Source organism: Muntiacus reevesi, chromosome 2 (genome assembly GCF_963930625.1).
Source record: "Muntiacus reevesi chromosome 2, mMunRee1.1, whole genome shotgun sequence".
In the NCBI taxonomy this organism is placed as follows: Eukaryota; Metazoa; Chordata; class Mammalia; order Artiodactyla; family Cervidae; genus Muntiacus; species Muntiacus reevesi.
Window position 1 is genome coordinate 264,755,341 of NC_089250.1, and position 27,743 is coordinate 264,783,083.

General features: G+C 56.4%; 1 protein-coding gene across 1 annotated transcript; it reads left to right on the forward strand.

The window, feature by feature from the left end:
- The first annotated feature begins 415 nt into the window (after window positions 1-415).
- Window positions 416-27,743, forward strand: CLPTM1 (CLPTM1 regulator of GABA type A receptor forward trafficking). The gene is made up of 14 exons (XM_065926290.1): window positions 416-529; window positions 6,566-6,678; window positions 12,421-12,544; window positions 13,515-13,673; window positions 16,073-16,190; window positions 20,416-20,501; window positions 21,251-21,371; window positions 21,954-22,198; window positions 22,938-23,031; window positions 24,978-25,168; window positions 25,444-25,539; window positions 25,859-25,994; window positions 26,625-26,792; window positions 27,014-27,743. Exons 1-14 carry the CDS (start codon window positions 458-460, stop codon window positions 27,301-27,303), a joined length of 2,013 nt encoding a protein of 670 aa, XP_065782362.1. The 5' UTR covers window positions 416-457; the 3' UTR covers window positions 27,304-27,743.

Here is a 27,743-nt window from a genome sequence, read left to right on the forward strand (position 1 = left end):
ATGACTGAGCGACTGAACTGAACTGAACTGAGTCGCTAAGTCTTGTCTGACTCTTTGCGACTCCATGAACTGTATAGCCCGCCAGGTTTCTCTACCCACGGGATTTCCCAGGCAAGAAAACTGGAGCAGGTTGCCACTTCCTTCTCCAGGGGAATCTTCCCTACGCAGGGATCGAACCCTGGTCTCCTACTTGGCAGGCGGACTCTTCACCACTGAGCCACCTGGGAAGCCTGAGGGTATTTACTAGGTGGAAACAAACGCGGCAAGATTAGAGTACGGTGGCCCGATTGGCCCATTCATAGCCGGAAGAGGCTCCCGAGAGGCGTGGCTGAGGCGCTCTTGGGGGATAGATACGGTGGCCGGCGGGTCGGGCAAACGTGAAATCTCGCGCGATCGCGCTGGAGCCGTCCGGGACGGGGCGGTCCTGGCGGCGGGGGCGGGGACCCGGAGCGGGAAGATGGCGGCGGCGCAGGAGGCGGACGGGGCTGGCAGCGCCGTAGTGGCGGCCGGGGGAGGCAGCTCCGGTCAGGTACGGAGGCCGAGAGGGGCCTGAGGGGTTCTTCCCCACCCGGGGGGCCTCCCACGGGGCGTGTCCTGCCTCTTTTCACATAATCTTGTGCTCTGAGGGGTCCTTGCCCAGAGGGACCTTGAATACCGGGCCCAGGCGGGGCCGGGCAGCCTGGGAGGCCGGACAGTGCGGGGAGCGGGGCCCTGTTGCGCGCCGGGTCCCCTGCATACTCGCGCCGGGCGGCCACCAGGCTCACTGCTCGAGCCGAGGAGACAGGGGTGCGGAGGGGCGCAGTCTTGTACCCAGGCTCCCTGGGTTCTCGACTCCGCGGTTCCAGGCTCCCGGATCGTTCCTAGAGTGGGCTGGCGTTCACGGCATGCTCTAGGTGTGGGCAGTGATTGACTATTTTGGAGTTTTCTAACTCTGGGGAAGTCAAGTAATCATCGTGGTGAAAGGCACGCGCTGTGGAGACCGACAGACCCATTTTACAGACAGGAATCCAAGGAACAGACTAAGGTGCTTACAGAAGGTCATCTAGGTTAGGTTTGGGATCTGTTCCCTGTAGAATTTACCGGCCGTTGCTGAAGCAGGGTGGTCGAGACAGAGATGGGTTTACTTTCAGCGTACATGAGTCCTATGGGGAAATTAATTCTGGCACTGACTCTTGACCCATTGCCACTTCAGCTAAACAGACTGTGGAACATACTAGTTAGGGCAGCCACCCTTCAAATGTTTAGGGAGTCGATGCAGTGACAGTGGAGGTTCTGTCGTCCCACCCACTGGGATGTCACTGACATGTGGGAGGCAGAACAGGGGAGAGGAGCGCAGGTTGTGAGAAGAGAACAAATCTGAAGCTGACTCTGGGTGTGACCTTGGGCAAGTTCCTTTCCCCCCTTCATTTCTCCAGTGGTAAATGGAGGGGTTGGACAGGAGGACCAGCCCTGTGAGAGACCTGCTTTCTCTTCTCCTAGCCACGAGGGTGTCTCTAACCATGTCCCTTTATCAGTGGAGTGAGAGAGAAGACAGGAGTATAAAGTATAATCCTGGAGTGACAAGGGTGGTGACCAAAAAATCCATGTCAGGGACTGAGGGAGCCCAGAGGAGGGGCAAATAATAAATATCACCTGGGGAGGACACTAGGGTGAGACTTGTATGACAGAGCCAACCTTCCTGGTCTGGATCTTTTCAGCATCTTCAACCCGGGCCTGGCCCCAAGAGTAGTCCTAGGAAATGTTTGTCCCTGTCTTCAGGGGCTTCCCAGTCTCACTGAAAGAAGGCCTTTCCCTCTCGTGAGTTTCTGTTGATTATTGCCTGGGGGGTGTTCAGAGAGACTGGGCTCAGTTGGCCCTGATTGCCCTGAGCTTACAGAAACCCACCCCCACTCCACCGAAAGATCTCTTATCTGACTTCTATCCAGAGTCTTTCAAGATTTATCCCTTTGCTTTCAGGATTAAGTACAAATTCTTTGGCAGACCGAGGCCTTGTGTGATCTGCCTTTTTTCCCCTCAGACTCGACTAGGATTTCTCAGCTTCAGCACTGTTGACATTTGGGGTTGGACAGTTCATGGTAGGCGCTGTCCTGTGTGTTGTGTGATGTTTAGCAGCATCACTGGCCTCTACACGTTGGATGTCAGTAACACACACATCTCTCCCCCGTTGTGACAACCAAAAACATCTCCAGGTGTTGCTAAATGTCCCCTGGAGGGAGTGGCAGCGGAGGGGGAGGCAAAATTGTCCCTGCCTGAGTCCCTGGACAAGAGCAGCATCAGCCACTGTGAAGCTCTTACTATGAAACGAGGCACACGCCTCGCTCTCTCTTCTAGCCTTTGCACAGGTTTCTCCCGTCTTTACCTGACGGATCCTTATTAGTCCTGGATATCTCAGGTGTTCTCTCCCCGAGGAGCCTCTCTGGCCCTCTCACACTGGGTCAGGGCTCCCACTGTCCCTGGGCTGCCTGGTGCCAGCCCTGTCCACCCTGGGTTGTCACTGTCTCCTCCTGTGGACTGGGAGCCCCTGGAGGGCGGAACGGGAACTGCCTGGGTCAGCGCTGTGTCTCCAGCACCACCCAACTCAGGAGTGGGCACGGAGCAGGCACTCGGCACCTGTGGGATGAATGGGTCTTGAGGCAGAGGCCAGGCTGAGGTGGAATTCCCAGTGTGGATCCAGGCAGTCAGAGGATGCCCCGAGTTCCCCCGAGCCCCAACCCCGTCTCAGGGCCTCCGCTGCTTCCTGGGGCCCGTCATGGGTGCTCTGGGGGTGGTGTGAGACTGGGCACGCGGGTCCCAGAGCCGGAACTATGTCTTAGTCACTGCTGTGCCCTCAGCCTCCGCTGCTGCCCTTGCCTGACCCCTGGGCGGGCCCTCAGCGATCTCCTGCTCCAGCCAGCCTGCCCCTCCTTCAGCCAGGGCCTCAGACACCAGCCCACAGCTCTAATAATCATCCCTGCAGCTGATGTGGGTTGATTCCCCACTGCCTGTTAGTCCCCATGCTGATACTGGGAATCGGCTGTGAACAAACAGAGGCTGTGCATTCTTGGAGCCCAGGTATTTGTTGAGGACTGGGGGGTGGGATGTAGTTAGGGACAGGGACAGTGAATAAGAGAAATAAGAAAGTTTATCCAGATAAGAACATATATAAGAAAAACATGCAGCAGCTTGGGTGGTGGTAAGTGCCGTGGCCAGAACTAAAGCTGGGGAGGAACATAGGAAGTGAGGGTTGGGTAAGAGGGTTGTAACTTAAATACAGTGGTCTGAGAAGGGCTTTCTGAGGAGGTGACGTTTGAACAAGGATCTACCGAAGATGAGGGAGGGAGTCACACGGACAGTGGGGGAAAGCCCTTCAGGTGAAGAGAACAGCCAGTGCAAAGGCCCCGAGGCAGAAGAGGCCTGGGGTGATGAGGGAACAGTGGGGAAGCTGACCCGTCTGGAGCAGGTGACTGAGGGGAGGCAGGTGAGAGCAGACAGGCATGGAGGATCGTGCCAGGCCCCAGAGGGCCATGGTGACCGCTTTGCCTTTACTGTGAGAGGAGTGGGAGCCGCGAGCGGGTTGCCTTTTTACTAAGGTGTAATTTAGACACCTGTGGTCAGTGTGGAATTCAGAAGCTTTCTGTACCTTTCTGCAGTTGTGCAATGCAGCCACTGCCCCAGTGTGGTCTGAGAATGTTCCCAGCCTCTAAGAATGCTCCCTGGTTCCCTTCTGCATGTTCTCTGCCCCGGCAGTGGTCCTTTTTTATGGCTCAGTAGTATTCCATTGTGCCGATCCAGCACAGGTCACTCATCAAAAGACTCGTTTGTGGGTTGCTTCTGGCTTTATGTATAACACTGCCATGAACATTTGCATGTAAGCTTTTGTATGGACCCATGTTCTGAATTCTCTTGGGCAGAGACCTCCCAGTGGGATTGCTGACTTGGTTGGCGGGGGCACACTTAGCTTTTAAGTATCTGCCGGATTTTCCAAAGCAGCAGCTCTGTGTCCCCACCAGCGTACAGCTCTTCAGTTTCTCCACATCCTCACCAGCACTTGTGCTGCATCCTCACCAGCACTTGTGCTTGTCCCTCTTTCCGATTACAGCCATCCTAGTGTTTGGTTTCCCTTTGCATTTCCCTGGGAGGGTTTCCAGGCCAGCTTGTCCACCATCATGGGTAAGATAACAGACCTGGGAGCCAGCTGGGTGCTAAGGTGCTCAGTGTCTGACTCTTTGCAGCCCCAGGGCTCCTCTGTCCATGGGTTTTTCCGGGAAAGAATACTAGAATGGGTTGCCATTTGCTACTCCAGGGGATCGTCCCAACCCAGGGATTGAACCCGTGTCTCTTGTGTCTCCTGCACTGGCAGGTGGGTTTTTTACCACTAGCATCACCTGGGAAGCCAGCCAGACATGGATTCAAATCCTTGCCTGACTTCAGCCTTCCTTTTCTTGACCCGGAATCAGCTCAGACCTGCTGGAAAACCTTGCCCCCTTTCCCCAACCCCTACCCTGCGTCGCCAGGAGCAAGGCTAGCCCTGAACTCTGCACGATGGCTGTTTGACCTCGCCCGCCCCTTGACCAAGGCTTTGCCCACACCTTTTCTCTCCCTCAGATGCCCTTCACCCAAACGTCAAAGACAGCTTCTCAGGAGGCCTCCCCGACTACCCGGCCACCCCTTTGTCATCACCCGCTCTGCTTGTTTCCTCCGGAACACATCCCCGTTTACCATTGTTAATTATCCTGTTTACTTTTCTGCCGGCGTGCTTCCCCCTAGACCCCGAGCTCCGGGAGGGCAGGGCCCAGAGCTGTGTGGCCAGCACTGACCCCATGCCCCAGCACCAGGCCTGATGCTTGGGAGGTAACTTCTTTTGACATGCGAAAGAAATCTTTTCTGCCCTAAATGTATGGTATTATCACAGCCTGGCCCTTGGTCAGAGAGGTGAAGTGTCAATGAGGGGAAGCGACACGCCCAAGATCTCACAGCCGGGAACTTTGGGACCAGACTACAGCCTGGGTCTCTTGGACTCCAGAGCCTCCACCTTTGACCCCAGCGCTGGGTGCTGCCCCCCACTTCCGGGAGGTGAAAGGAGAGCACTCTCACTGGTGAAGGGGACCGGAAACGACAAGTGATGCGCTTAACAAACACCGGCCTCGGCTTCGTGGCAGCCTCATCTGGCTGTGGGGGCCTCTGTCTTCCGCTCTCGGAGGCGTTTGCAGCTGACCGAAGGCAGAGGAGCAGGTTTGGGGCGGGAGGGAGAGAACTGGGGGGGCCCAGGAACAGGTAGACTCGAGCGGCTTGGGTGTTCAGAGCGGGCCTTTGAGGCGGCATTGGTTGATTCTCCAGGTGTTTATCGAGCCCCTGCTCTCTGCCAGCGCTGGGCGTGGCAGTGCTCCCACCTAAAAGCGATCATGGCCGTCCTGGTCCTGTTCTTAAAAGCTGGGGAGTGAAGGGACAGCTGTCGGGAGGGAATAGGGCAGGACAGGGGAGCCAGCAGGTACAAAGAGGGGGGCAGGAAGAATTTCCCTATCTCAGGCCCTTCCACTCTGACATCATGACATTCTCTGCTTCTGAGCTTCTCTGTCTTTATTTCTTTTTTAAAAAACTTATTATAGTTTTGGCGGTGCCGGGTCTTGGTTGCTACGCGCAGGCTTTCTCCAGTTGTGATGAGCAGGGTCTGCTCTTCAGTTGCAATGTGAGGGCATCTCATTGTAGTGGCTTCTCTTGTTGCGGAGCTCAAGCTCTAGAGCACTCAGGCTTTAGTTGCTCCTGGGCATGTGGCATCTTCCAGGATCAGGGATCAAACCGGTGTCCCTTGCATTGCAAGGCGGATTCTTAACCACTGGAACACCAGGGAAGCCCCTGAGCTTCTGTTTCTGAGTGAAGACTCTGTCTTTGGGCAGCCCTGCCTGACTCCCTGGCCTGCCCACACCCCTGTCATCCTGCCGTCATCCTTCCTGAGTGACCCAGACACGTGGTGGCTTAGGCTCCCTGAGCTTCGTTTGCCCGACTGCCAGGTGGAGATGTTGCTAGTTCCGGCCTCACAGGTAGTCTGAGCCATGTCCAGGTCATGCACGTCCGCCTGTTTCACACTCCGGTTGTGGTTGTGTTTCTCTGTGTCTGTCTCACTTGCTGGACCCAGAGCCCTTGGAGGGAGGGGGTCCCCCACAGGACTGGCCACAGATGAGGATCGTGACTTGTTTGCATAGGGAAGGACCTTTCTGATAAATGCCAGCCTTGCACAATCTGACACCTGCCGCGTGACCCCTTCTGTACTGTCCCCGGTGGGCACCTCAAATCCTGGGAGCATGCTGGCCCCCGGGGCACTGGCCCGTCCTCAGAGTCAGACTGTCTCTCATGTTCACGTGTCCACCTGCTGCTTCCCTCATTGCCTCCCCTGCGCCGGCTGACTGGTTGTAATTTAGGGCTCAGCTCTGGCGTCCCCTCCTCCAGGACTGCACCCTGACCCCCAGGCTAGGCCCCACGCCCCTTCTGTGCTCCGCCCTTGCTGGGCCTCAGCACACGGTGGTGCCTACAACAGCCTTGGTGTGTCAGGATGCGTCCTCCGTCCTCACTCTGGCCTCTGTCCCTGCAGGTGACCAGCAATGGCAGCGTTGGGAGGGACCCGCCGGCAGAGACCCAGCCCCAGAATCCACCGCCCCAGCCAGCCCCCAACGCCTGGCAGGTCATCAAGGGTGTGCTGTTCAGGTGAGTGGATGCAGCTTTGTTGTTGTTCACTGACAAAAGGTCAAATAAGGAAAGCATAAAGAGGGAGTCCTCTGGCAGTCCAGTGGTTAGGACTCTGTGCTTCTGCTGCCAGGGGTGAGAGTTCAGTCCCTGGTCAGGGAACTAAGATCCCACAAGCCTCGTGGTACGACCAAACAAACAAAATTTTAAAAAAGAGGAAAGAATCACTGAGAATGACCATCATCACTGTATTGATGGAGACCCTTTCTGTTTTTCCATAATTCTGGAGGCTGAAGTCTTGAGATTGAGGTGTCAGGCTGTCTCGTTTCCTCTGAGGTCTCTCTCCTTGACTCGTAGCTGGCTGTCTTCCTGTGCCTTCACCAGGGCTTTCCTCTGCCTGCGTGTCTGTGTCCTAATCTGCCCTTCGTATGTGGGCAGCAGTCTTGTGGGATTAGGGCCCACCCTGAGTAATGACCTCACTCAGCCTTAATCACCTCTTCAAAGGCCCCGTCTGCCCATACTGTCACTGAGATACTGAGGGTTAGGACTGCAACGCATGAATATGGGGTGGGGTGGGGTGGGGACACAATTCAGCCACAACATTTGCATTACATAAAATTTACCATTTTAACTTTTTTTTTTTCTGGCCGCACCACAAGGCACATGGGATCTTAGTTCCCTGACCAGGGATGGAACCCATGCTCCCTGCATTGGAAACCCAGAGTGGTAACCACTGGACTGCTAGGGAGGTCCCATTTAACTATCCTTAAGTGTACCATTCAATGGCATTTGTTATATTGATATTGTGGTGCAACCATCAGACCATCTATTTGCAGAACTTTGTCATCTTCCCCAAACTGAAACTCTGTGGGCTTCCCCGGTGGCCCAGTGGTATAGAATCCGCCTGCCAGTGCAGGAGATGCAAGAGACGTGGGTTTGTGGCTCAGACAGCAAAAGCAATGTAGGAGACCCACGTTCAACCCCTGGATTGGGAAGATCCCCCAGAGAAGGAAATGGCAACCCACTGCCGTACTCTTGCCTGGAAAATTCCATGGATGGAGGAACCTCATAGGCTACAGTCCATGGGATTGCAAAGAGTTGAACACGACTGAGCGATTTCACTTTCACTTTCTTTTCCAGTAGTCTTACCTGGAAAATTTCTTCCCATGGAGGAGCCAGCGGGCCACAGTCCCTGGGGTCACAAAGAGTCGGACACGACTGAGCACACACACCCCCACTGAAACTCTGCACCCATTAAACACTGACTGCTCATCTCTCCCTCACCCGCTTCAGCCCCTAGCCGCCAGCATTCTACAGTACCTTCTGATTCTATGAATTTGACTGCTCTGGGTACCTCCTGTAAGTGGAGTCATACAGGCCATCCTTTCAAAACTGGCTGGTGGGCATCCTTTTACCTATGGATTCACGTGACCATTCCCAGGTGCCAGGAGGACAGAACCTGCCTTCTGGAAGCCCAACCTCTGACCAAGCCCTGGGGAGCCTTTGGAAGGGCGTGGGAGGTGGGGGGAGGAATCTCCCTGGGTGGGTTTCTTCATCCGTGGGGCCCTCCCTTGTCTTCCCCATTCACTCCCTCCTGTCCCCTTGCCCCCATGTCCAATAGCAACTCTATGGACCATAGCCTGCTAGGCTTCTCTGTCCATGGGATTTTCCAGGCAAGAATACTGGAGTCGGTTGCCATTCCCTTCTCCAGGGAATCTTCCCAACCCAGGGATTGAACCCACGTCTCTTACATCTCCTGCATTGGCAGGCGTGTTCTTTACCACTAGTGCCAACTGGGAAGCCCAGTAAGGAGTTAGAATCTTCTTATATATCAGTTTCTTCTTTGCATGCTTCAGGCAGCTAGGAATAAGGATTATTTTTATCTTTCCCTTCATTTTTACATAAGAGGTAGCCTATTTTACACGGTTCTGCACCTTGATTTTTCTCATTAACAATATATCTCAGAAAGCTCTCCACATCAGTACATAAGAGAGCTTCCTTCAGATAGGCGTTCTTCATACAGACACAGTGTAGGCTTATTTCCTTCCTTAAAACCAGGCAGCACCAAGAAGCGGTCCCCGTGGCTGCCCGGGGACCTTCTCCATCCGGAGTTCTTAGATGGGCTTCAGGCTTTGTGCTCAGGGGCCTGTGAACTCTCTGAAGCATCAAGCAGATTGTGAGAGTGGCGTTTTTGGGGAGGAGAGGGTAGAGTCCACGGGTTTCAGCACCTCCTGCAACTATACCAGTGGTTACCTGGAGTAGGGAGTGGGATGGGAGGGCGATTTCATATGCTTTTTTATATACTTACAGTTTTTCTGTGAATGTATTGATAGACTGCCTGCTTGAGGTGGGAGGGAAGTCTCTTTCATTTGCTCTCTCCAGTAAGTTGAGAAGCAGTAGGTGAGGCCAGCCCTGGTATCCTCAGGCAGGGCCTCCTAGTCTGGGAGGCAGGGGTGGTGGTCTGCATCTGAGAGGGCCTGCAATGAGCAGATGGTGCACACTGGAGGGAACTGAGGATCTACCTGCAGAAAGTTTGGTCCAGCCTGCCACGTCTTACACACAGGGGCCCAGGAGCCCAGAGTGGGTGGGCCCCCTGCAGGCCACGCGCTAAGTCAGGGCAGAGCTGTCTGTGGATGTCCTTGCTCCCACACTCTCTCGGCATATTTACTAAAATAAGAGCCTCTCTTGGAAGTGGAGGGGGTCCCTGGAGATCAGCAGCGTCAGACCTTCCCCAGCCCTGTGCATCGGGGACCTCCTGGGGCAGCATCGGATGGCTCACCTGAGCCGTGGCCCCTGAGACCCCAGGGCTGTGTGCCTTGTACAGGCAGAGGCAAGTCCCTGAGCCTGACCTGCCCTTCGGTGCGGTTTGGGGCTCAGCAGGGAGGTGCCCACGCACACTAGAATTCCCTTGTAGTGTTTTTCACTACAGTTTAGAGTTTGTTGTATGCCTTTTTTCATATGATGAAAGTAACGGTAATAGCTGACTCGTCTAAAGCATTTACTGTCGATACCAGGCTCCATTCTAGATGATGTGTATATCGTGTGCGTGTGCATGTCTGTATCAATGCATCTAATGCTTATACGCAACCTTACATGGTAGGTAGTACTGTTGTCCCCATTTTAACTGTTGAGGAAATGGAGGCCTGGAGAGGTTGAGTCCTGCCTGAGGTCGCACAGTCAGGAAATAGCAGAGCTGGACTTTGGATGCAGATATCGCCGCTTAGAGGCTGAGCACTTAACCTCACTGCTACACAGTTGAACAACGTGGGGATCAGGGGTGCCTACGCTGTGTATCCACATGTAGCTTAGAGTTGGCCTTCTGTGCTAGCGACTCCTCCATATTTGTGGTTCCACATCCACAGGTTCAACCATCCATGGATTGTGTAGTTCTGTAGTTACTACTGAAAAAGATTTGTGTGTTCAAACCCTTGTTGTCAAGGGGCACCTGTATGGCTTTTCACACCTGTAATCAGTAAATCCTTGGCTCATTTAGTAATTACAGAGCTGCATATATATGAGAGCCCTGAATTAACACAACAGAATTTTCCCTCTGTCTCATGTACTGTTCTGGACTTTGGCAGACCACGGTTCTGCAGTGTTCTGCATCCCAGATTCCTTCCTGCTTTTTGTTCATTCCTAGAGTTTGCCTTTTATCCTCATGGCCTAAAACAGCTGCTGAGGATGCAGCCATCATGTCCACATTTCAGGAGGGAAGAAGAAATAAAGGAGGGATGCTCTGTCTCTTTAAGATACTTGTATAACATACTGTTTTTACATTTTACTGGCCAGGACTTCACCATGTGTCTACACCTAGCTGAAATGCTAGACTTGTAGTCTTTATTCCAGGTAGCCAAGAGGTCCAGTTAAAATTTAGGAGTTTTCTTGCTGATGGAGAAGGGGAAGATGAATATTGGGAGAAAACTAACAGTTTGCTATAGTTTTATTAAAATAGTGGGGCTTTTTATTTTGTTCATTAAAAAATATTCAAAAAGCAAAAAAAAAAAAAAAAATTCAAAAAGCAAAGTGTAAAGAAGAAAATAAAAACCACCTAACAGTCGCCAGCATTCGTCATTACTATGTTGGTGGTGATCCTTTTGCCGCGTGGGCTTTTCTCTAGTTGCAGCGAGCTGGGGCTGCTGTTCATTGCAGTGCACAGGCTTTTCATTGTGATGGGTTCTCCTGTTGCAGAGCACAGGCTCTGGGGCTTGCTGGCTTTGGTGGTTGCAGTTCCTGGGCTTAGAGCACAGGTTTGTTAGTTGTGGCATACGGAGTTAGCTGTTCCTCGGCATGTGCGATCTTCCCAGACCAGGGATGGCACCCATGACTCCTGCATTGGCAGGCGGAGTCTTTACCACTGAGCCACCAGGGAAGCCTCTGCACAGAGTGTTTTTAAAGACAGTATTGTGTTTTGAGGCATTTTGTGCTGTTTTTGCTTACCCCAGGTCTTCCCTATTCCCCCAAAGCAGGGGGTCCGTTTTAAAGTTGATTTGTGCTTTATGCCTGTCTCTGCTTTTATGATGGTATAAAGGTGCATTACAGATTGTTGGGATTTTTTGTTTCTTTTTATTGCAGCAAAAAATGTATATAACATAAAATTTACCATTTTAACCATTTTTAGGGGTACAGTTCTGTGGCGTTAAGTACATTCACGTTACTGTGCAGCCATCATTGCCAAACTTCTCCAAAACTCTTTCATCTTCCCCATCTGAAACTGTCCCCATTAAACACCAACTTCCATTTCTCTTTCCTCCAGTTCAGATTTTTCTGTGGGGTTTTTTAAGTATATTACACAATATGGATGGATAACTCTATATATTTTCCTTCCCCTTGCCTTTCTCTTTTAAAAGTGTATCCTGTAAATACCTCTGCTTCATTTTCAACTCAAAGATTGTATATTATGTTTATTCAATTTTGTAAATTGAGAAAATGATTCTAATATATTTGTTTTAACTAAGAAAAAAAGAATATGTGTACACAACTATACTTTAATAAAAATGAATAAAGAGAATATATATTTACATGTATTATGTATAAAAACTATATGTAAGAATATAGAGAATATATTGCTGTATTAAGACTTGTAATTATATATATAAGACTAGTGTTGGTGTTTTCTTACTATATATGTATATTTTGGGGGGCCATGAAACGAGGCTTGTAGGATCTTAGATCCCCTACCAGGGATTGAACCCACACCCTCAGCAGTGAAAGCTCAGAGTCCTAACCACTGGACTGCCAGGGAATTCCCTACATAACTCCTCCAACTAGTTTCCAACAAGAAAGTTGGTCTGCGTAACCTAGCCCAATGTTACTAAAAATAGGGACTCGCGATTCCTTACTATCTGCTCGTCCAGTTTTCAGTTGACTTGAAGTTCTGAGATGTCGCTCTCCCTAATGTCTGTGCCTCCAAAGTGCTGGGATTCCGGATTCCAGGGTTCTCACACTTTGGAATTCCAGGGGACTGGGACCCGGGGTTTCCTAGTTCTGAGGTTTCGAGGGTCTGAGTCCCTGCGGCCTGTGGCTACCAGACTCCCAGTGGGAGTCAGCGCCAGGGCCCCCACACTGGCGGACACAAGCATCTGGGGTCTGTCCCAAGGCGTGGCCTTTGGGGGCATCTGGTCTCCTCAGCAGCCCTGCAGCTGCCTTCTCAGGGCCCCCTCCCTGATCAGGCCCCCCGTCAGGCCCCAGCAGGTGCCGAGTCTGGTCAGGAGTAGCCACACTGGGAAGAAGAGGACTCACGGTCTGCCCTGCTTGCCTCCTCAGGATCTTCATCATCTGGGCCATCAGCAGCTGGTTCCGCCGAGGGCCGGCCCCTCAGGACCAGGCAGGCCCCGGAGGAGCCCCGCGCGTCGCCAGCCGCAACCTGTTCCCCAAAGACACTTTAATGGTAACTGCTGGCTGGGAGGCCAGACCCGGGAGAGGAAGGGGTGGGATAGGAAGGGGGAGTGGCACGGGCAGTCAGGTCTGTGACCAGGTCTGCGGTCAAAAGACTCTGGGTTCATCTTCAGCCTATGAAGCCTGAGTCACTCAAGTGACATTACGAGGAACAAAGAAATTCTTTGGGGTTTGGGCTGGTGTTCTCTCTGGGGAAGAGGGACATCGTGCAGGAGCAGCAGGTGTTCTGACCTCAACAATCTTGGCTTCTCCCACGTTTGTGGTTCTCCAGAGCTCTGGGGTGCCAGATTTCTCGGAATTCTGGCCAGCAGGGTTACTGCTGTTGAGCTGGTCCTTATCAGGGGCCTTCCAGGTTCTGGAGAGAGAAGGCCACGGGGACGTGAGAAGGGAGGGGGTTCCGCCGCCGCCTCTGCAGCGGCCCTGGGTTCTCAGTACCCGGCTGACACTCCTGCACACCTTGACTGGGCTTTATCCATCAAAATTCTGATGAAGAAGCGCAAGAGAGGCTGAGAGGGAACATAATGCAGGGGGGTTCGGATCCTTTCTAGCCCTAAATTCTAACTGGCAGACTGGCCATTGTTAAGATTCAAGGTTGATCCCTTGGTTGGGAAGATTCCCCTATAGAAGGAAATGGCAACCCACTCCAGTATTCTTGCCTGGGAAATCCCATGGACAGAGGGGCCTGGTGGGCCACAGTCTCTGGAGTCGCAAAGAGTCGGACACGACTGAGCATGCATGCCTTCCTTCTTAGACGTCATAGGCTCAGAACAGGACAGATGCGGTGGGGTATGAGGAAAGAGATTTATTCTACCAGCTGCCACGCTTTTCCCCACTAACCCTCCACAGCCCAAATTGTTCATGTTACTGTGATGACAGCTCCTCACCTGCTCTTTTATCTGTCAACCTTCAGAGGCTCCTATGAGCAGCCTTGGTTCACTCCCCTCCGCTTCCCCTCCCGACAGAACCTGCACGTGTACATCTCCGAGCACGAGCACTTTACAGACTTCAACGCCACGTCGGCGCTCTTCTGGGAGCAGCAAGACCTCGTGTACGGCGACTGGACTAGTGGCGAGAACTCAGATGGCTGCTATGAGCACTTTGCTGAGCTCGACATTCCACAGGTGGGGACGGCTTTGGTTTCCGGCTCCACGGCTGCTGGGCCAGCGCCCAGGGTGTATCCTTGAACCAGCTCCCAGGCCTGCTGTCGGGAGTCTGGGTTCCAAGCCTGGCTCTGCCCTCAGTTCACGCGCTCTTGAGCACAGGTTGACCCCACAGTCTCTGGGCCTCGTTCCCTCCACTTCTCCTGGCAGGTGGAGTTGGAATTGGCCTCCCACCTGCTTTCAGGGTTGTAATCTGTGGTTTAAACCAGTGAAAGATGAGTAATTGTCCCTGGAGGTGTCCAGTCAGGCAGCCCGGTTTGAAAAATCTGTTAGTGTTGATTAAGTGCTCACTGCATACTGAGCACCAGACTAGGCTGACTGGGGGGTACCTCCCAAGGCAGTGGGAACTTTTCTTTCCATTTGACTAATGAGGAAGATTAGGTACAGAGGCCACACCCAGGGTCACACAGCCAGTGACAGTCTTGAGCTCAGGCTGTCTGACTGAACTCTACAACAGCCCCAGGTTCCAATCCCACCTCCTCCAGGAAGCTCTCCCTGACATCAGGCTCAGGCAGAGCCCTCTCTGGGCTCCCCCACCCAAGCCTTGCCAACTTTGGGTGGAGGGGAGAGGTGGTCACTACCTGAATATGGATCTCTTTCCCCATGGGACTGTGAACCCTGTGATGGTAAGGCTGGGACCATCTTGGTCACCGCTGTGTCCCCAGCTCTGCTTGGCAGTGGACTGGGTGCAGAGTCTGTGACTGCTGAAGCATCAGTGAATGTGATGGCTCTGTGAATGTCGACATGTCTCTGGGGCTGCCCTCGTTCATGTCTCCCCATCAGGTGTCCTCAGCTTCCTGGGGAGGAGGGAGTGTGGGCACTGTATCTGGCTCTGTCTTGGTCTGTCTGATAGCTGGAGGCGGTGGGGCGGATGCAGGCCTTCTGAGGCAGGTACGACAGCCCCAGCTGTGGGAGGGGCGACTCCCATGGAGACTTCACGTCCAGCCCCTAGACCCCTCCCCAAGATCCCAGGAGGGCTACGGGGTAGGAAGCCAGGCAGTGAGGACTGCCCCCAAGGACTTGGAGCTCACCCTCCTTCCCAGCTTTGTGGCGGGAGGGTGTCCAGGTTGTCCCTGATGTTGATTTAAGGAGGTGTCTGAGCAGCGATACAGAGAGGCCAGTGCCATTGGAAGAAGAATTACTACTTACATTTCCTGGGAGGAGGGGGCCCACCACACCGTGCAGGGCCATGTGCGAAAGTGCCGGGTTTGGGTAGGAGCACTTGGAAGGGGCAAGGGGAGGCCTCGGCCACAACCTCTGTTGAGGTTTCCTCGGGACGGGCAGGCCAGGTGGGGAAACAGCTTAGGACTGGGCAGCTTGGTCACGGTAGGCTCCGGGCTGGAGCGGTGGTCTCTGGTCGTCTGACGCCTGCCCTGGGTGACTGAGTGCAGCCTGGGCTATGAGAGTTGGGTAAAGGGCTCGTTGCGGGTATGGACTTGGGCTTCTTGGTTTGCGTTTTAAAGGTGTCTTTGAAGACAGGCGAGTTCTTTATTATATCCAGGAATCAGCTAGCCCTGGGAGGAGCAGTCTCTCCCCCGCCAGATGTGAAAACAGCATAAAATATAAAAAACATAAAAAATAAAAGGAAATAAAAAGCATGGTTAGCACAGAGGTGGGCTTAAAAGACGGAAGTTGAGGACATAGTGTGGCCGAGTGACTCCCAGCTACCCATGAAGGTCAGGCAGAGAGGCTCCAGCGAGGCCTTGGCCACCCACAGGCAGGCGGCCCCCCTGCTTCAGGTTCCTCGTCTGTGTTGGGGGGAGGGTGGGCAGGGAGGGCGGGTGAGAACAGCAGTGAAGGACCCATGGAGGACACAGATGGGGAGAGTCAGGGCCCTGGGGGAGCCCACAGACTGGGTTTGGATCCACTTACTCACTGCCTGTAGTCTCTCCACGTGAGCCTCAGTCACCACGTCTGGAAAAGGGGATAATAACCTGCCCCACTGCCTCAGGTTTACGTGCGTTGTGTGGATGTGGACTTGCCGGATCGGGCAGTCGCCATTTGAAGTGCTCAGAGCAGGGTCTGACCTTCATTGTTATACCGTTTCATGAATGTAGGCCGCTGGTGTTTATTGAGTGCCTCCTCTGGGCTCGAGTGGCTGTGCCCAGCGACCTCGGGCACTCCTTACGGGCCTTCTCTGCCCTCCGTGCTGACCATCTGTGTCCTGCAAGTGGGCCCTGGGACTCAGCGAGGCCACGCAGCTGTTGTGTGCTGGAGCCCGGTTTTGAATTGGAGTCTAACTGCAGTGTCTGGCCCTCAGCCCTCAGCTACACTGCCCACCCTGAGCACTCAGAAATGGGAGTGGGGGTGGACGTCATTAGGGGCTTCAGTTTCCTTGTCCCCGTGCACCCACCTTGCAGAGTGTCCAGCAGAACGGCTCCATCTACATCCACGTCTACTTCACCAAGAGTGGCTTCCACCCAGACCCTCGGCAAAAGGCGCTGTACCGCAGGCTCGCCACAGTCCACATGTCTCGGAGTAAGTTCCTGCCTGCCCTGGGGCCCGGCCGGTGTGGCTCGACTTGAATCCCACGTATCCTACTTGTCTCTGGACACCCATGGACAGGCAGGAGAAGAATCTGCTGAGAGCAGGTGGAGAAAGGGCCTTTGGAGGGGGAGGAGTTGGTGTTCGCAGAAGGGGAGTGCGGGGGCAGCGGTGCACAGTGCCGGACCTGGTAGGGTCCAGAGTAGTCTGTGGGTAAATGCTAGCTGGATTGAATGAGCAGAGGGAAACCGGAAGGCCCTTGGCCATCGGTTTCATCCAGTGTTATCTCCGATCATCCATGTCAGCTGCTCCTGGAATGAGTGCTGCACTGTGGGCGTCTGGGGCCTCCCTTGGGGCTGGGCGAGCCTTCCAGGCTGCGGGTTTGGGTGCGTCCTGCTTGGCTGTACTCTGAGCCTCTGTCCCCCCGCACCCACCAACACACACCTCTGAGCGGGGCCTCTCTTGATGAGGCAGGCTGGTGGGGGCCACGTCACCAGACTGGCCCCACTTTCAGCCTTGCTGGCCGTCCGCCTAGTGCCAGGTGCACCCCCTGAGAATCTTGATCTGGTGAGCAAACCCCAGGACAGCCAGTGACCCCAAGAAGCCCCAGGTCAGAACTGTGGCCATTTACACAGCCTTGTACTGAAACTGAGCTGCTCTCTGCCCAGGGCCTCTTAAAATTTATTTTGTTTTCAATCTCTTGTTAATGAGCACATGGTTTAAAACTCAAGTAAATTCAACCAGACAGCAACACTCATCCATCTCCTGCCCACCCCCTCTCTGGTTCCCCCAGTTTCCACTCCCCACTGGCAGCTGCTTTAGCAGTTTCTGCTCCTTAATCTCCAAGGCTCCCAGTAACAAGGCGATGCTGCAGTTTTGGGGTTTTTCTGTTCTAGACATTGTTTCTTGACTTCCTCCTCTGGAAGAGGAAATCTCAACTCAGGAACATAATTTGATTAGATTCAAATTCAACATTCAAATGATCTTGAGTTTGTGGCTCTTCCTCTCGTCTAAACCACACAGTGTATGTGTTTATTTTCCCCTTCCTATTCTAACTTATTTTCTGTGAGGTTAATAATTATTGGCATTTTTTCATCTGCTCTTTGTCTTTTGTCCTTGAGTCCACTGTCTTCTAATGGGCAGGCAGGGGACTCTCTCAACACACTTGAGTTTCAGCAGATCTAGAGAACAGACCCCCTACCTCCCACCCCCCGAAGCCCCCATCCTCTTCATGTAAATGCTGTGTGCCGCACCTCGCTTTGATTCTGTTGTGCCTGCGGACTTGGTTAAGATCCCTCCAGCTGTTTTGTGTGGGACAGCGACAAATGCACTTTAATTTGCGTGGTTGAGTCTTTCCCTACTTCTTTGGGTATAAAAATAACCCAAAGGATGAGAATATTTTTGTGATCATCTACACTGGATGAAGCAAAAAACTAGTGACTCTGTCAGTTCTCATGGCTGAGTCGGAAAAGTCCCTGGGGTGTGCTGAGCACTGTTCTAACTAAGTAAGTGTGTCTGTGGACCATGTTCTGCAGGGTGTTCTACCCGGCTGGCTGGCAGGCTTCAGTGGAGCGCATCCTCGAAGATGTGGGCTGAGGGGGTGTGGTCTGCAGCCCCCCCCCCAAAAAAAAAGGTGTCCTGCAAGTCTGGGTCACACGTGCCTGATGCCTGAGAGGTTACCTCGAACGTGACCCAGGTGGGCAGCTGCTCACTTGTCCAGTTATCCCCCATCAGCCCTGCTCAGTACCAGCATCCCTTGTGGTTTCGTCTTTGGTGAATGTGATCTGTGTCGCTCTGTGGCCAGGTCATGTTCACGGTCATTGCGACAGATACTTTCGTGCTCTGCAAAATAGAATCTGCAGCCTGTGAACCTGAGAAACCACCGGGGTCACCCAGGCTTGCCTCACAGCTGGACTCTCTTAGAGCAGGGGCTCGGAGGGACATGCCAGCCCACTCCAGGGCATAGAACAAGAGTGTGGGATCGGAAAAGCCCCCTCCCCAAAGGACCAGCGATCAGGACTCTAGCAGAGTGCTGTCCCATAGAGATACAGCGCCTGCCACAGAGGTCATTTTATCTAGTGCCCATGTTAAAAAAAAAAGGAAAAAATGTTTGTTAGTAATAATTTTATTGAGGTCAGTGTGTTGTCATTTCAGCATGTGATCAGTATAAGAAATTAACAGAATGTTTTAGTCTTCTTTTTCCTGCACTCCGTTTCAAAGTCCAGTGTGTGTTATGCTCTCATAACACATCTCCGTTTCAGCGAGCCCCATTGTTGGTGCTCAGGGTGTAGTTCTAGAAGCTTTAACTCCTAAAAAGCGGAGCTCCTTTCACCCTTTGGAAGCCAGTTCCATCTCATATCATAATCCCATCTGATGCCACCAAGTTGCAGAACGTTCTCCACCTGAGTGGAGAAGCCACTCTCTTCTGTGACTGGCTCCTCCCTTCCCCGGACAGCCTCCCTCCCCTAGTGTGGAGATCAGTGGAGCATGTCCCCCTGGATTCGTCCTCCAAGTTGTCCACCCTTGGGTGTTTCCTGCTTTCCCCCAACAAGTGGGGCCTAGGTCTCAAATGCCTTCCCCATTAGTAATAACAGAAGTGCTGGGATGATATTCATGGGGACGATAGGAGCAGCTGTCCTGGGCTGAGACCCTCAGTCAATTGCCACAAGAGTTTTTGAGCGTGAGCTTGTCCATAGTCTCCAGAAGCCCCCAGTTCTGAGTGGGTGGGAGGAATCTGGCACCCGCGGTGTGGGTCAGTGTGACGGTGCCAGGACGCTCCGCTTGGCTGGGCTCTGTAGAGCAGAGAGCGCCCTCCCAGTGGTCCTGCCCAGAAAAGGCGAGGCTTTTATCCCCATTGTCAAGAGCGGGGACCGAGGCCCAAGGAGGTGACATAGCTTACCAATGGCCTCCAGCTCGTGGGAGACAGAGCCAGGGTGTGACCCCAGGAGCCCCCTCTCTTGGCTAGCTCCCTCTCCCAATTCCTCATCTCTCCCTAGCCCCTGAGGGCAGGATGAAGTCTCAGACGGGCCGTATGAGGTCTCAACATAAGGAGGAGCTGAACAGTTACCCAGCTGGGGTGGAGGCGGGGCGACAGAGTGTAAACAAGCGGCAGCCCTGTCTGTCTGGTGTGTTTTGGCAGGGTTGGGGGCAGGGTGGCAGGGAGCCCATGGCTGACCTGGCATCCGCAGGAGGAAGTGAGGTCCATTCCTGCCCAGGGACTCAGCCCCACAGTACTTCCCATGTTGGTGGCGCTCGGCTTCTCCACTGCTGTCACGCCCACCTGTTTACATCTGTCAATCGCGCTGCTCGTCACCATGGGCCCAGCCTAGAGTGGGGGATATGCCAGAGCCCAGGAGGGCCGAACCCCACCTTCAGGTCGTAGACTGGTTGAGGGGACAGACAGCAGACTGGTAAACCAGTGCACAGGTGACCAGTGGGTGGTGATGGGCTGTTGTGAAGGAAACGGAAATGGCAAGGAGCAGGCCTAGGCAGCCTCCTTCAGTGCAGGGGGCAGAGGGCCACATAACCAGGGGCTGGAAGGGGGAGAAGGAGCCAGCCAGGAAGATTCGCACCCTGCTGGGTCCCTGCCAGGGAGACACAGCTGCTCATCTTAAGGCCCAGGGGCAGCACATCTGCGGAGAAGGCAGTGGGGTGGGCTGAGGCAAGGGGGCCATGGCGAGCCTCTCAGGGGCCTTGCCCAGGGCAGTGGGAGCCCTCTAGGGTTCTGAGGCAGAAGGATGATGCAATTGGATACTTGGTTACAAAGAATCCAACTTTCCTGGGCAGAGGGCATCTTAGGGGGCAAGAGTGGGCACTGGGAGGCCAGCACTGAGGTGACTCTGGTCACCCGGGGTGGGGGTGCTGTGGCTGGTGCGGAGTGGGGCCCAGAGGGGAGGCAGGAGTCAGGTGTTTGGCATGTGCTGGAGGACACGTCCATCCAGGGTGGGCTGATGGAACGGATGCGGCAAATTGCAGAGAGGGAAGACTGGGGACAGTTTGGTGGATGCTACTGTGGCCGTAGAGATGGGGACCCCGAGACTAGGCGAGATGTGGAAGGTAGTGCAGACTCTCTGTTGCTGCTGTTATCCGTTGGCGGGTGGAAGAGTGGGGACTGGGAGCAAGGTGAGCAGCCGTCGGTGGGCGGGGGTCTGGGGCCTGGGGCCCATAAGTGCCAGCCCATCTCAATGTCCACCCCTTTTCCTGGCCTTCCTGCCTGCAGTGATCAACAAATACAAGCGCCGACGGTTTCAGAAAACCAAGAACCTGTTGACAGGAGAGACAGAAGCTGACCCAGAAATGATCAAGGTAAACACGAGCAGAGCCATCAGGTCCTGGGGACGCCGTCCGAACCCGGGTTCCCAGCTTAGCAGGCAGCCCAGGGGAGTCCTCTCCTGCACCAGCCCTGAGCCACTGGGGGAGCCTGTATGTCTCCGAGCCTCAGTTTCCCTCACTGGAAGCAGAGTCAGGATGTAGTTAGCTCTCAGGGAGCAGGGGGTGCTCCAGGCGTGGTTCCAGCCGACCTTGGCAGTGGTGGGTTGGGCGCTCTGCGCACTGTACACAGACCCACCCAGAAGCCTCTCACCAGCCCGTTGGGTGGGTCCTGGCACAGGCAGACTTGCCTGAGGTGTCACAGCCAGGAGATGGCAGGGTCGGGATTCATACCCAAGTTGCCGGGCCCAGGGTTGGCCTGGCACAGAGGAGGTACTGGCTGATACTGTGGTTCTGGAAAGAACACTCCACGTCAGTCCAGGGATGTGAACCTCTGGTGGCCCCAAAAGTTTCCCTCTCCACAAGGTGGTTCCAGGTGGGAGGGTGGTCCCTGAGTACGGAGACTGCACTCCACAGCCTAGCACGCCATCCCATCCAGGTGGGCAGATCTGAGTGTTCTGCTCCAGGGGGTAGCTGGGGACAGCCAGGGCAGTGGGGTCTAGAGGCTGGCCAGCGGTCAGTGGTCGCTATGGTGGTTGCTCTTTTGCCGTCGCAATGGTCATGGGAGTCCTCTGGAGGAAGCGAGCAGCTGCCTCTGAGGCCCCCCAACCCCTGTCTTCCCTCAGAGGGCCGAGGACTACGGGCCCGTGGAGGTGATCTCCCACTGGCACCCCAACATCACCATCAACATCGTGGACGATCACACGCCGTGGGTGAAGGGCAGCGTGCCGCCTCCCCTGGACCAGTGTGAGTCCCGCCCCGCTCAGGCTCCTGACGGGCCATTTCCTCATCTGGCCCCATCCCCCGACTCCTCTACTCCTGTCATCTCCAACTAGGTGTCCCCCCTCCCAAGCTTCCCGCCCCACCCTCTAGACACACCCCTTTCTCTCCCTCCCGCACCTCCTGGTGACCCCAGTGCTGACCACCATGTGCCCAAAGCGGTCTCACCTGGCCCAGGAGCTTGCTTCAGAAGGTGTGCACTGTTGCCAACCTTGAAAATGGAGGCAGCATCACTTACGAAGTCAGATTTCTGACTCTTTTACAAAATCCTGACACGCGGTGGCCCTCGGGGCAGCTGGAATCTGGAGCTGAGCTGCACCTGTCCCTCCAGCCGGGGCCTGCCCGGGCTGCCCTTAGCCTCCTCTCCCCGAGGTCATGCAGTCTTTCAACTCCTTGGTACAGCCCAGAAATGTCCCCTGTCCTTCAGTCTCTGTCAGGGGGGCCCCATTGGGTCCCCTTTGTCCTCGGAGGCCATAATCGCCACACCCCTGCGGGTGCCTGTGGCCTCTGGCCCAGGCTGAGTGGTGCCCCCACCCCTCGTGCCTACAGATGTGAAGTTCGACGCCGTGAGCGGTGACTACTACCCCATCATCTACTTCAACGACTACTGGAACCTGCAGAAGGACTACTACCCCATCAACGAGAGCCTGGCCAGCCTGCCACTCCGTGTCTCCTTCTGCCCGCTGTCGCTCTGGCGCTGGCAGCTCTACGCCGCCCAGAGTGCCAAGTCACCGTGGAACTTCCTGGGTGACGAGCTATATGAGCAGTCAGACGAGGAGCAGGACTCGGTGAAGGTGCGGCAGCGGGTGGGGCCTTCCCAGGCTGCAGGAGGGGAAGGGGAAGTGGACTGCGCTGCTGGCCTGGGGGCTGCTGGCCGGTGCTGTCCTGCCCACAGTTTCACAACCTCCCAGGGCCCCTCCCCGTGAGGGGCAGGAAGCAGGCACTCGGCCTCTGGCCCTGGCTGATGCTGGGGGTCTTGCCTCTGAGGCTTCCCTGGCTGGCCTTTCTGTTTGGCTGGCTTTTCTGTTTGCCAGGCGGCCCTCTGGGTCTAGACCTGCCCCTTCTGCCCCATGGCCTGCCGCCCGGCCTTTGGGCTCTGACTCGAGGTCTCTGCTCACTCTCCCTGTGTCCTTGAGCAGCATCCTTCTCTGCCCGCCTCTGGCATGTTGGGTCTTGGCCGCGCTTGCCTGGGGCCGTCTCTGGTGTTGGGTTTCTGTCCCTCGCTCCGACTGTCCCTGCATATCTCTCAGTTACTACTCTGCCTGCCCCCATCGCTGTCCCCCCACCTCTCTGTCCCCATTGTTCCCCCTCACTCGCCCACCCGCTCTGTGCCCATCTGCCCATTTATGACCTGCTCTCCTCCTGGCCAGCACACCCCCTCCTCGGAAGCCCCGGGGTCAGATCTGTGGGAATATCATCAGGCTCTTCCGGGGCCAGAGGAAGGAGAGGCGGGCCGGCTAACAAGGAGTCGCGGCGGTCAGCCTCAGCCGGGGCCTGGCGGTGCTCACGGCCATCTCCCCACCCCCGCCCCAGGTTGCCCTCCTGGAGACCAACCCCTACCTGCTGGCGCTCACCATCATCGTGTCCATCGTCCACAGTGTCTTTGAGTTCCTGGCCTTCAAGAATGGTAGGGGTGGGCCCCAGGGCCCTGTGAGAGGCCTTGGGGGACTGGGGGCACTCACTCCCTGTTCGTCTCGGGCCCTCTCCCCGCGTGGGGCCCGCCAGCCCCACTCTCCAGAGGCCTAGGGAGCGGCCACCAACTCCCAGTCCAGAAACTCCCGGCCGCCGGGTGTGGCGCAGGGGGAGGGGCAGGCCTGCTGTTCTGGCAAAGGTCTGGTCGGCACCGCCAGGAAGCAGGGCCGGGGAACTCCAAGGCTGGGAGCAGGGAAGCCCCACAGCTGCTCCCACCGCCCTGCCCGGCAGGCTGCCTGTTGGGGGAGACCCCTCGGGGTAGTGCACAGGGCCCACCTGAGTGGGAAGGTGACAGCCATGTCCCCAGAGGGCCCCAAGGTGCCAGAGGCCAACAGGGGTGATGGCCAGTGTTTGAGGGGCCCTGGCCACCTTCCAGGCACTGTGCGGGCACCCTCGCCAGTGAGCCTATGGAAGCCCCGCAGCCAGAGCCCGGAGGCAGCGTCATTACCCCACGTTTACGGATCAGAGAGGTTGGTTACTTGCCCATAGTCATACAGCTCCCAAGCGGCCCAGCCAGGACTTGGATCCGGGAGCCCGCTCCAGCTCCTGCTTCATACTCCTGGCCCTCTGCAGCTTCTAAAAGTGGCAGTAATAATGAGTACTATTAATATTATCATCATTGCTATTAAGAGGGTATGGATGTGATTGAGTTACCTTCTGGAAAACTGTAACATCAAAACCCAACAGTAAGTAGTGCTGACCCCAGCAGGGAGGAGTCTGTTAGCCGAGGTGGGTGCCAGTTCAGGCACCAGCTTGCAGACGCTCCTGACCGCGAGCAGGGTCCCTCAAGGTCCCTCTTTCCCTCAGCAGAAATGAAGGCATAGGGGAGGTAGTTGCTTGCCCAGGGTCACAGAGTAGTGTGTGGGCCTGGGGCCAGCTGGCTTTACACCCCGTGCTTGCTGCCTCTCTGGTCTGAAGCAGAACTCAGATCCACGCACCCCCGCTAGAAAGAACCCCATCTTCAGATGCATTTTTCCTAGTTAGGATCAGGTCGGGGAGGTCCTGTGAGGGACCCCTTCAGATCTCCTCAGGGTCTGATGGTCTAACAAGAGAGGGATGAGCCTGCTGGGTGTGCTGGGGCTCTGGATTCAGAATCAGAGCCGGGTGGGCAGCCAGCACTCAGGCGGTACCTGTGTGACCGCAGGCCTGGCTTCTCCCCCAGAAGACCAGCATTATGTTGAGTCGGCCTCCTCTGGTGGCAGAGGCTGGGTGCACAGCCCAGCAGGGTCCCACAGTGCCGTGGTCCATGGGGAGATCAGGGCCGACAGGGGGGCTGAGCTGGGCCCCACGGAGGGTGGCGACGGTCCGGGGCAGGGTGGGAACACAGGAAGGAGCTTCTGCTGGAGAGCAGAGCCCATGGTCCTTGTGCACTCCAGCGTGGGTGTTGGCCAGTTCCTTCAAGGGTTTGGGGCCTTGGGTCGAAAGAGTACACGTGCTGGATCTTCCCACCCAGCGGAGGCGCCACAGCACCAGGGTGGACAGCTCAGATCTGTGTCACACAGACCCGGCTTCCGTGTAGATTCTGCCAGGCCAGGCTGTACGACCTTAGGGATGCCGCGGCCCTGAGCGGCCCTTAGCACTGAGCGCGTAAGGACCCCGCAGCATGGCCACTGTCGTCACCATCACCGCCCGTCTAGGGACTGACCCTGGTGCGGGGGTGGGGGGTGTCCAACGCGAGGACTGCAGAGATCCTGCCTGCCTGGGGCTTTGGCGGCACCTGTGGAGCTGACTCTCAGGGGAAACGGGAGTCGTGTGCCCCCTTCCCCCAGGCAGACCTAGTGCCGTCCCGGGGATCTGAGGAGGTCGGGGCTTGAGGGAGCTGCAGGAGGGCCCAGGCGACTCCTCACCTCCCGGCTGCCCCCCTCCCCTTCCCGTGCACAGATATCCAGTTCTGGAACAGCCGGCAGTCCCTGGAGGGCCTGTCCGTGCGCTCCGTCTTCTTCGGCGTCTTCCAGTCCTTCGTGGTCCTGCTCTACATCCTGGACAATGAGACCAACTTCGTGGTCCAGGTCAGCGTCTTCATCGGGGTCCTCATCGACCTCTGGAAGATCACCAAGGTCATGGATGTCCGGGTAAGTCAGACCCCCACGCCGCAGCGGGAGCCCCCGGAGGTTGGGAGCGGGGTCGCACAGCCCAGCCAGACCCTGGAGCTGGCCCCGGGGGATTCCCAGTGCCTGCCGCACTCCCGAGACCAAGGGGATTTTCGCACCAGGGGATTTTTCGGGTCACACATGGGGCAGGGGAACTGGGAGCAATGGGGGAAGGTCAGGGGCTGGAGCTGGCTCGGGGGTGGGGGAGGGCGGGAGCCCGCATGGTGGCTGACCGCAGCCTCGCTCCTTGTCTGCAGCTGGACCGGGAGCACAAGGTGGCAGGACTCTTTCCCCGCCCGACCTTCAAGGACAAGTCCACATACGTTGAGTCCTCAACCAAAGTGTATGATGATGTGAGTGTCCCCTTCCCAGTGGGCCCCAGGGAGGCTCTCCAGGTACCCGCTCGCTCCTGGGGGCCCCGGCTCTAGGCAGTGGCTGGGGGGCTGGGATGTCTTTGTCAGCTGACAGCCGCTTGCTTTAGGGCTTGTGTCATTCCCTCCAGTGTCCTCTGTCTGCCACATCAACTTCCTGACTGAGTCCAGAGTTCCCAGGGCCACCTGGAAATTCCCCCGGGCTGGCCTGCCAAACCAGGTGTGGGTGGGTGGGGGCGAGGAGCCAGGGTGCCAGGTGGGGCCCGAGGAGCCACGTCCAGCCCCACCCTGTGCCCCGCAGATGGCGTTCCGGTACCTGTCCTGGATCCTCTTCCCGCTGCTGGGCTGCTACGCTGTCTACAGCCTCCTGTACCTGGAGCACAAGGGCTGGTACTCCTGGGTGCTCAGCATGCTCTACGGCTTCCTGCTGACCTTCGGTGAGCAGGCCCCGGGCGCACAGCCCCCATGGTGTCCGGGCAGGTATCCAGCCACGGCTCTCAACCTCGTGCTGGGGCCTCGACAGTGAGCGAATCGGCCTGGCCCTACCCTCCCCACAACTTGAGGTCCAGTGTGGGAGACTGACCCATCCCCAGACACGGACACTCTGGGGCGGTCAGGGATGGCACATGGGCAGCCTCACAGTGCTGCCCAGTCTGATCTAGGGGTCAGGAACGGCTTCCAGGAAGCTCTGGACAGTGCATCTCGGTCATCCTCGGGGGAACCGACAGAGTGAACAGGCAGACAAGGGAGTGACCGCAGATGATGATGAGTAGTATGAGAGGGTCAGAGTGAGGGGGCACTGAAGCTGGTGGGGGGACCTCTCTGAGGAGATGGCATGTAAACTAAGGCCTGAAAGATGCCGAGGAGGGAGCCGTGCAAAGATCTGGTGACGGCGGGCGAAGCAAGTGCAAAGGCCCTGAGGTAGGATGTGCCGGGCTGTTGGAAGTAGCAAGGCCAGTGTGGCTGGAGCAGAGTGAGGAAGGGACAGAAGCCAGAAACGCAGTCAGGGGTGGAGGGTCAGGATGCCCTTTGCTCTGCTCACGGGTGTCCCTTCCTCACCCCCACAGGCTTCATCACCATGACACCCCAGCTCTTCATCAACTACAAGCTCAAGTCTGTGGCCCACCTGCCCTGGCGCATGCTCACCTACAAGGCCCTCAACACCTTCATCGATGACCTGTTTGCCTTTGTCATCAAGATGCCTGTTATGTACCGGATCGGCTGCCTGCGGGACGGTGAGGCCCGGTGGGTGGGTGGGTGGGTGGGTGGGCCAGCCGCCCGCCCACAGGCTCTCACCAGAACTGGGCATGGGTGGGGCCTGGTCTGAGGGAGGGGCCCTGGCCTGGGGGCTCAGCCCACTCTGAGCAGGACCAGTCCTCCACCCCCCCACATGTTGGGGGGCCAGGTGGGACCTGCCTCTGTCCCTCACGCTACCTCCTCCCCACCCCTCCCCCAGATGTGGTCTTCTTCATCTACCTCTACCAACGGTGGATCTACCGCGTCGACCCCACGCGGGTGAACGAGTTTGGCATGAGCGGCGAGGCCCCAACAGCAGCCGCCCCTGTGGCCGAGGCCCTGCCAGCAGCAGGGGCCCTCTCACCTGCCCCCAGCCCTGCCACGACCACCGAGGCCGCCGGGGAGGAGGCCTCTACACCCCTGCCCTCCCAGGCCCCCCAGGGGCCCAGCTCTGCCAGCGAGCCCCAGGAAGCCCCTCCAAAGCCAGCAGAGGACAAAAAAAGGGATTAGTCACTCCTGGTCCTCCTCCGCCCAGGCTCCTGGTGACCACCACCCCGCTGCCCTGGCCCCTCGCCACCCCATCCCTGTTGCCCTTTTCCTGGACAGATCGGGCCGGGGTGGCGGGAGGCCCCTACGGCCGGGGCCCAGTGTGTGGCATGGGGGCCGGGGCAGGCCAGGGCCCGTCATTTGTGGAGGCGCCGTCCGTCTGTCTGTTCCTCTGTGTTTCTAGCCATCGCGCCCCGCCAGCCCAGCACCATTGGGAATCATGGTGAAGCCGACGTGGCACTGCCGAGGGGGGGCCAGGCGGGGGAGGGGCCGGGGCCCCGCGGAGGGACGCCCACGGCCGTCGTCATCTTGTCTTTCGATCCCCCACTGAGCCCCCTCCTCCCAGACCGCCGCCCTTTAACACAGTCTGGATTTAATAAATTCATATGGGTGTTTAACTTAAA

Coding starts and splice junctions, on each gene's coding strand:
- CLPTM1 (XM_065926290.1), top strand. CDS start 458: ATGGCGGCGGCGCAGGAGGCGGACGGGGCTGGCAGCGCCGTAGTGGCG. Junction 16,191..20,415: donor CACAGTCCACATGTCTCGGA/GTAAGTTCCTGC, acceptor TCCTGCCTGCAG/TGATCAACAAATACAAGCGC. Junction 20,502..21,250: donor CTGACCCAGAAATGATCAAG/GTAAACACGAGC, acceptor GTCTTCCCTCAG/AGGGCCGAGGACTACGGGCC.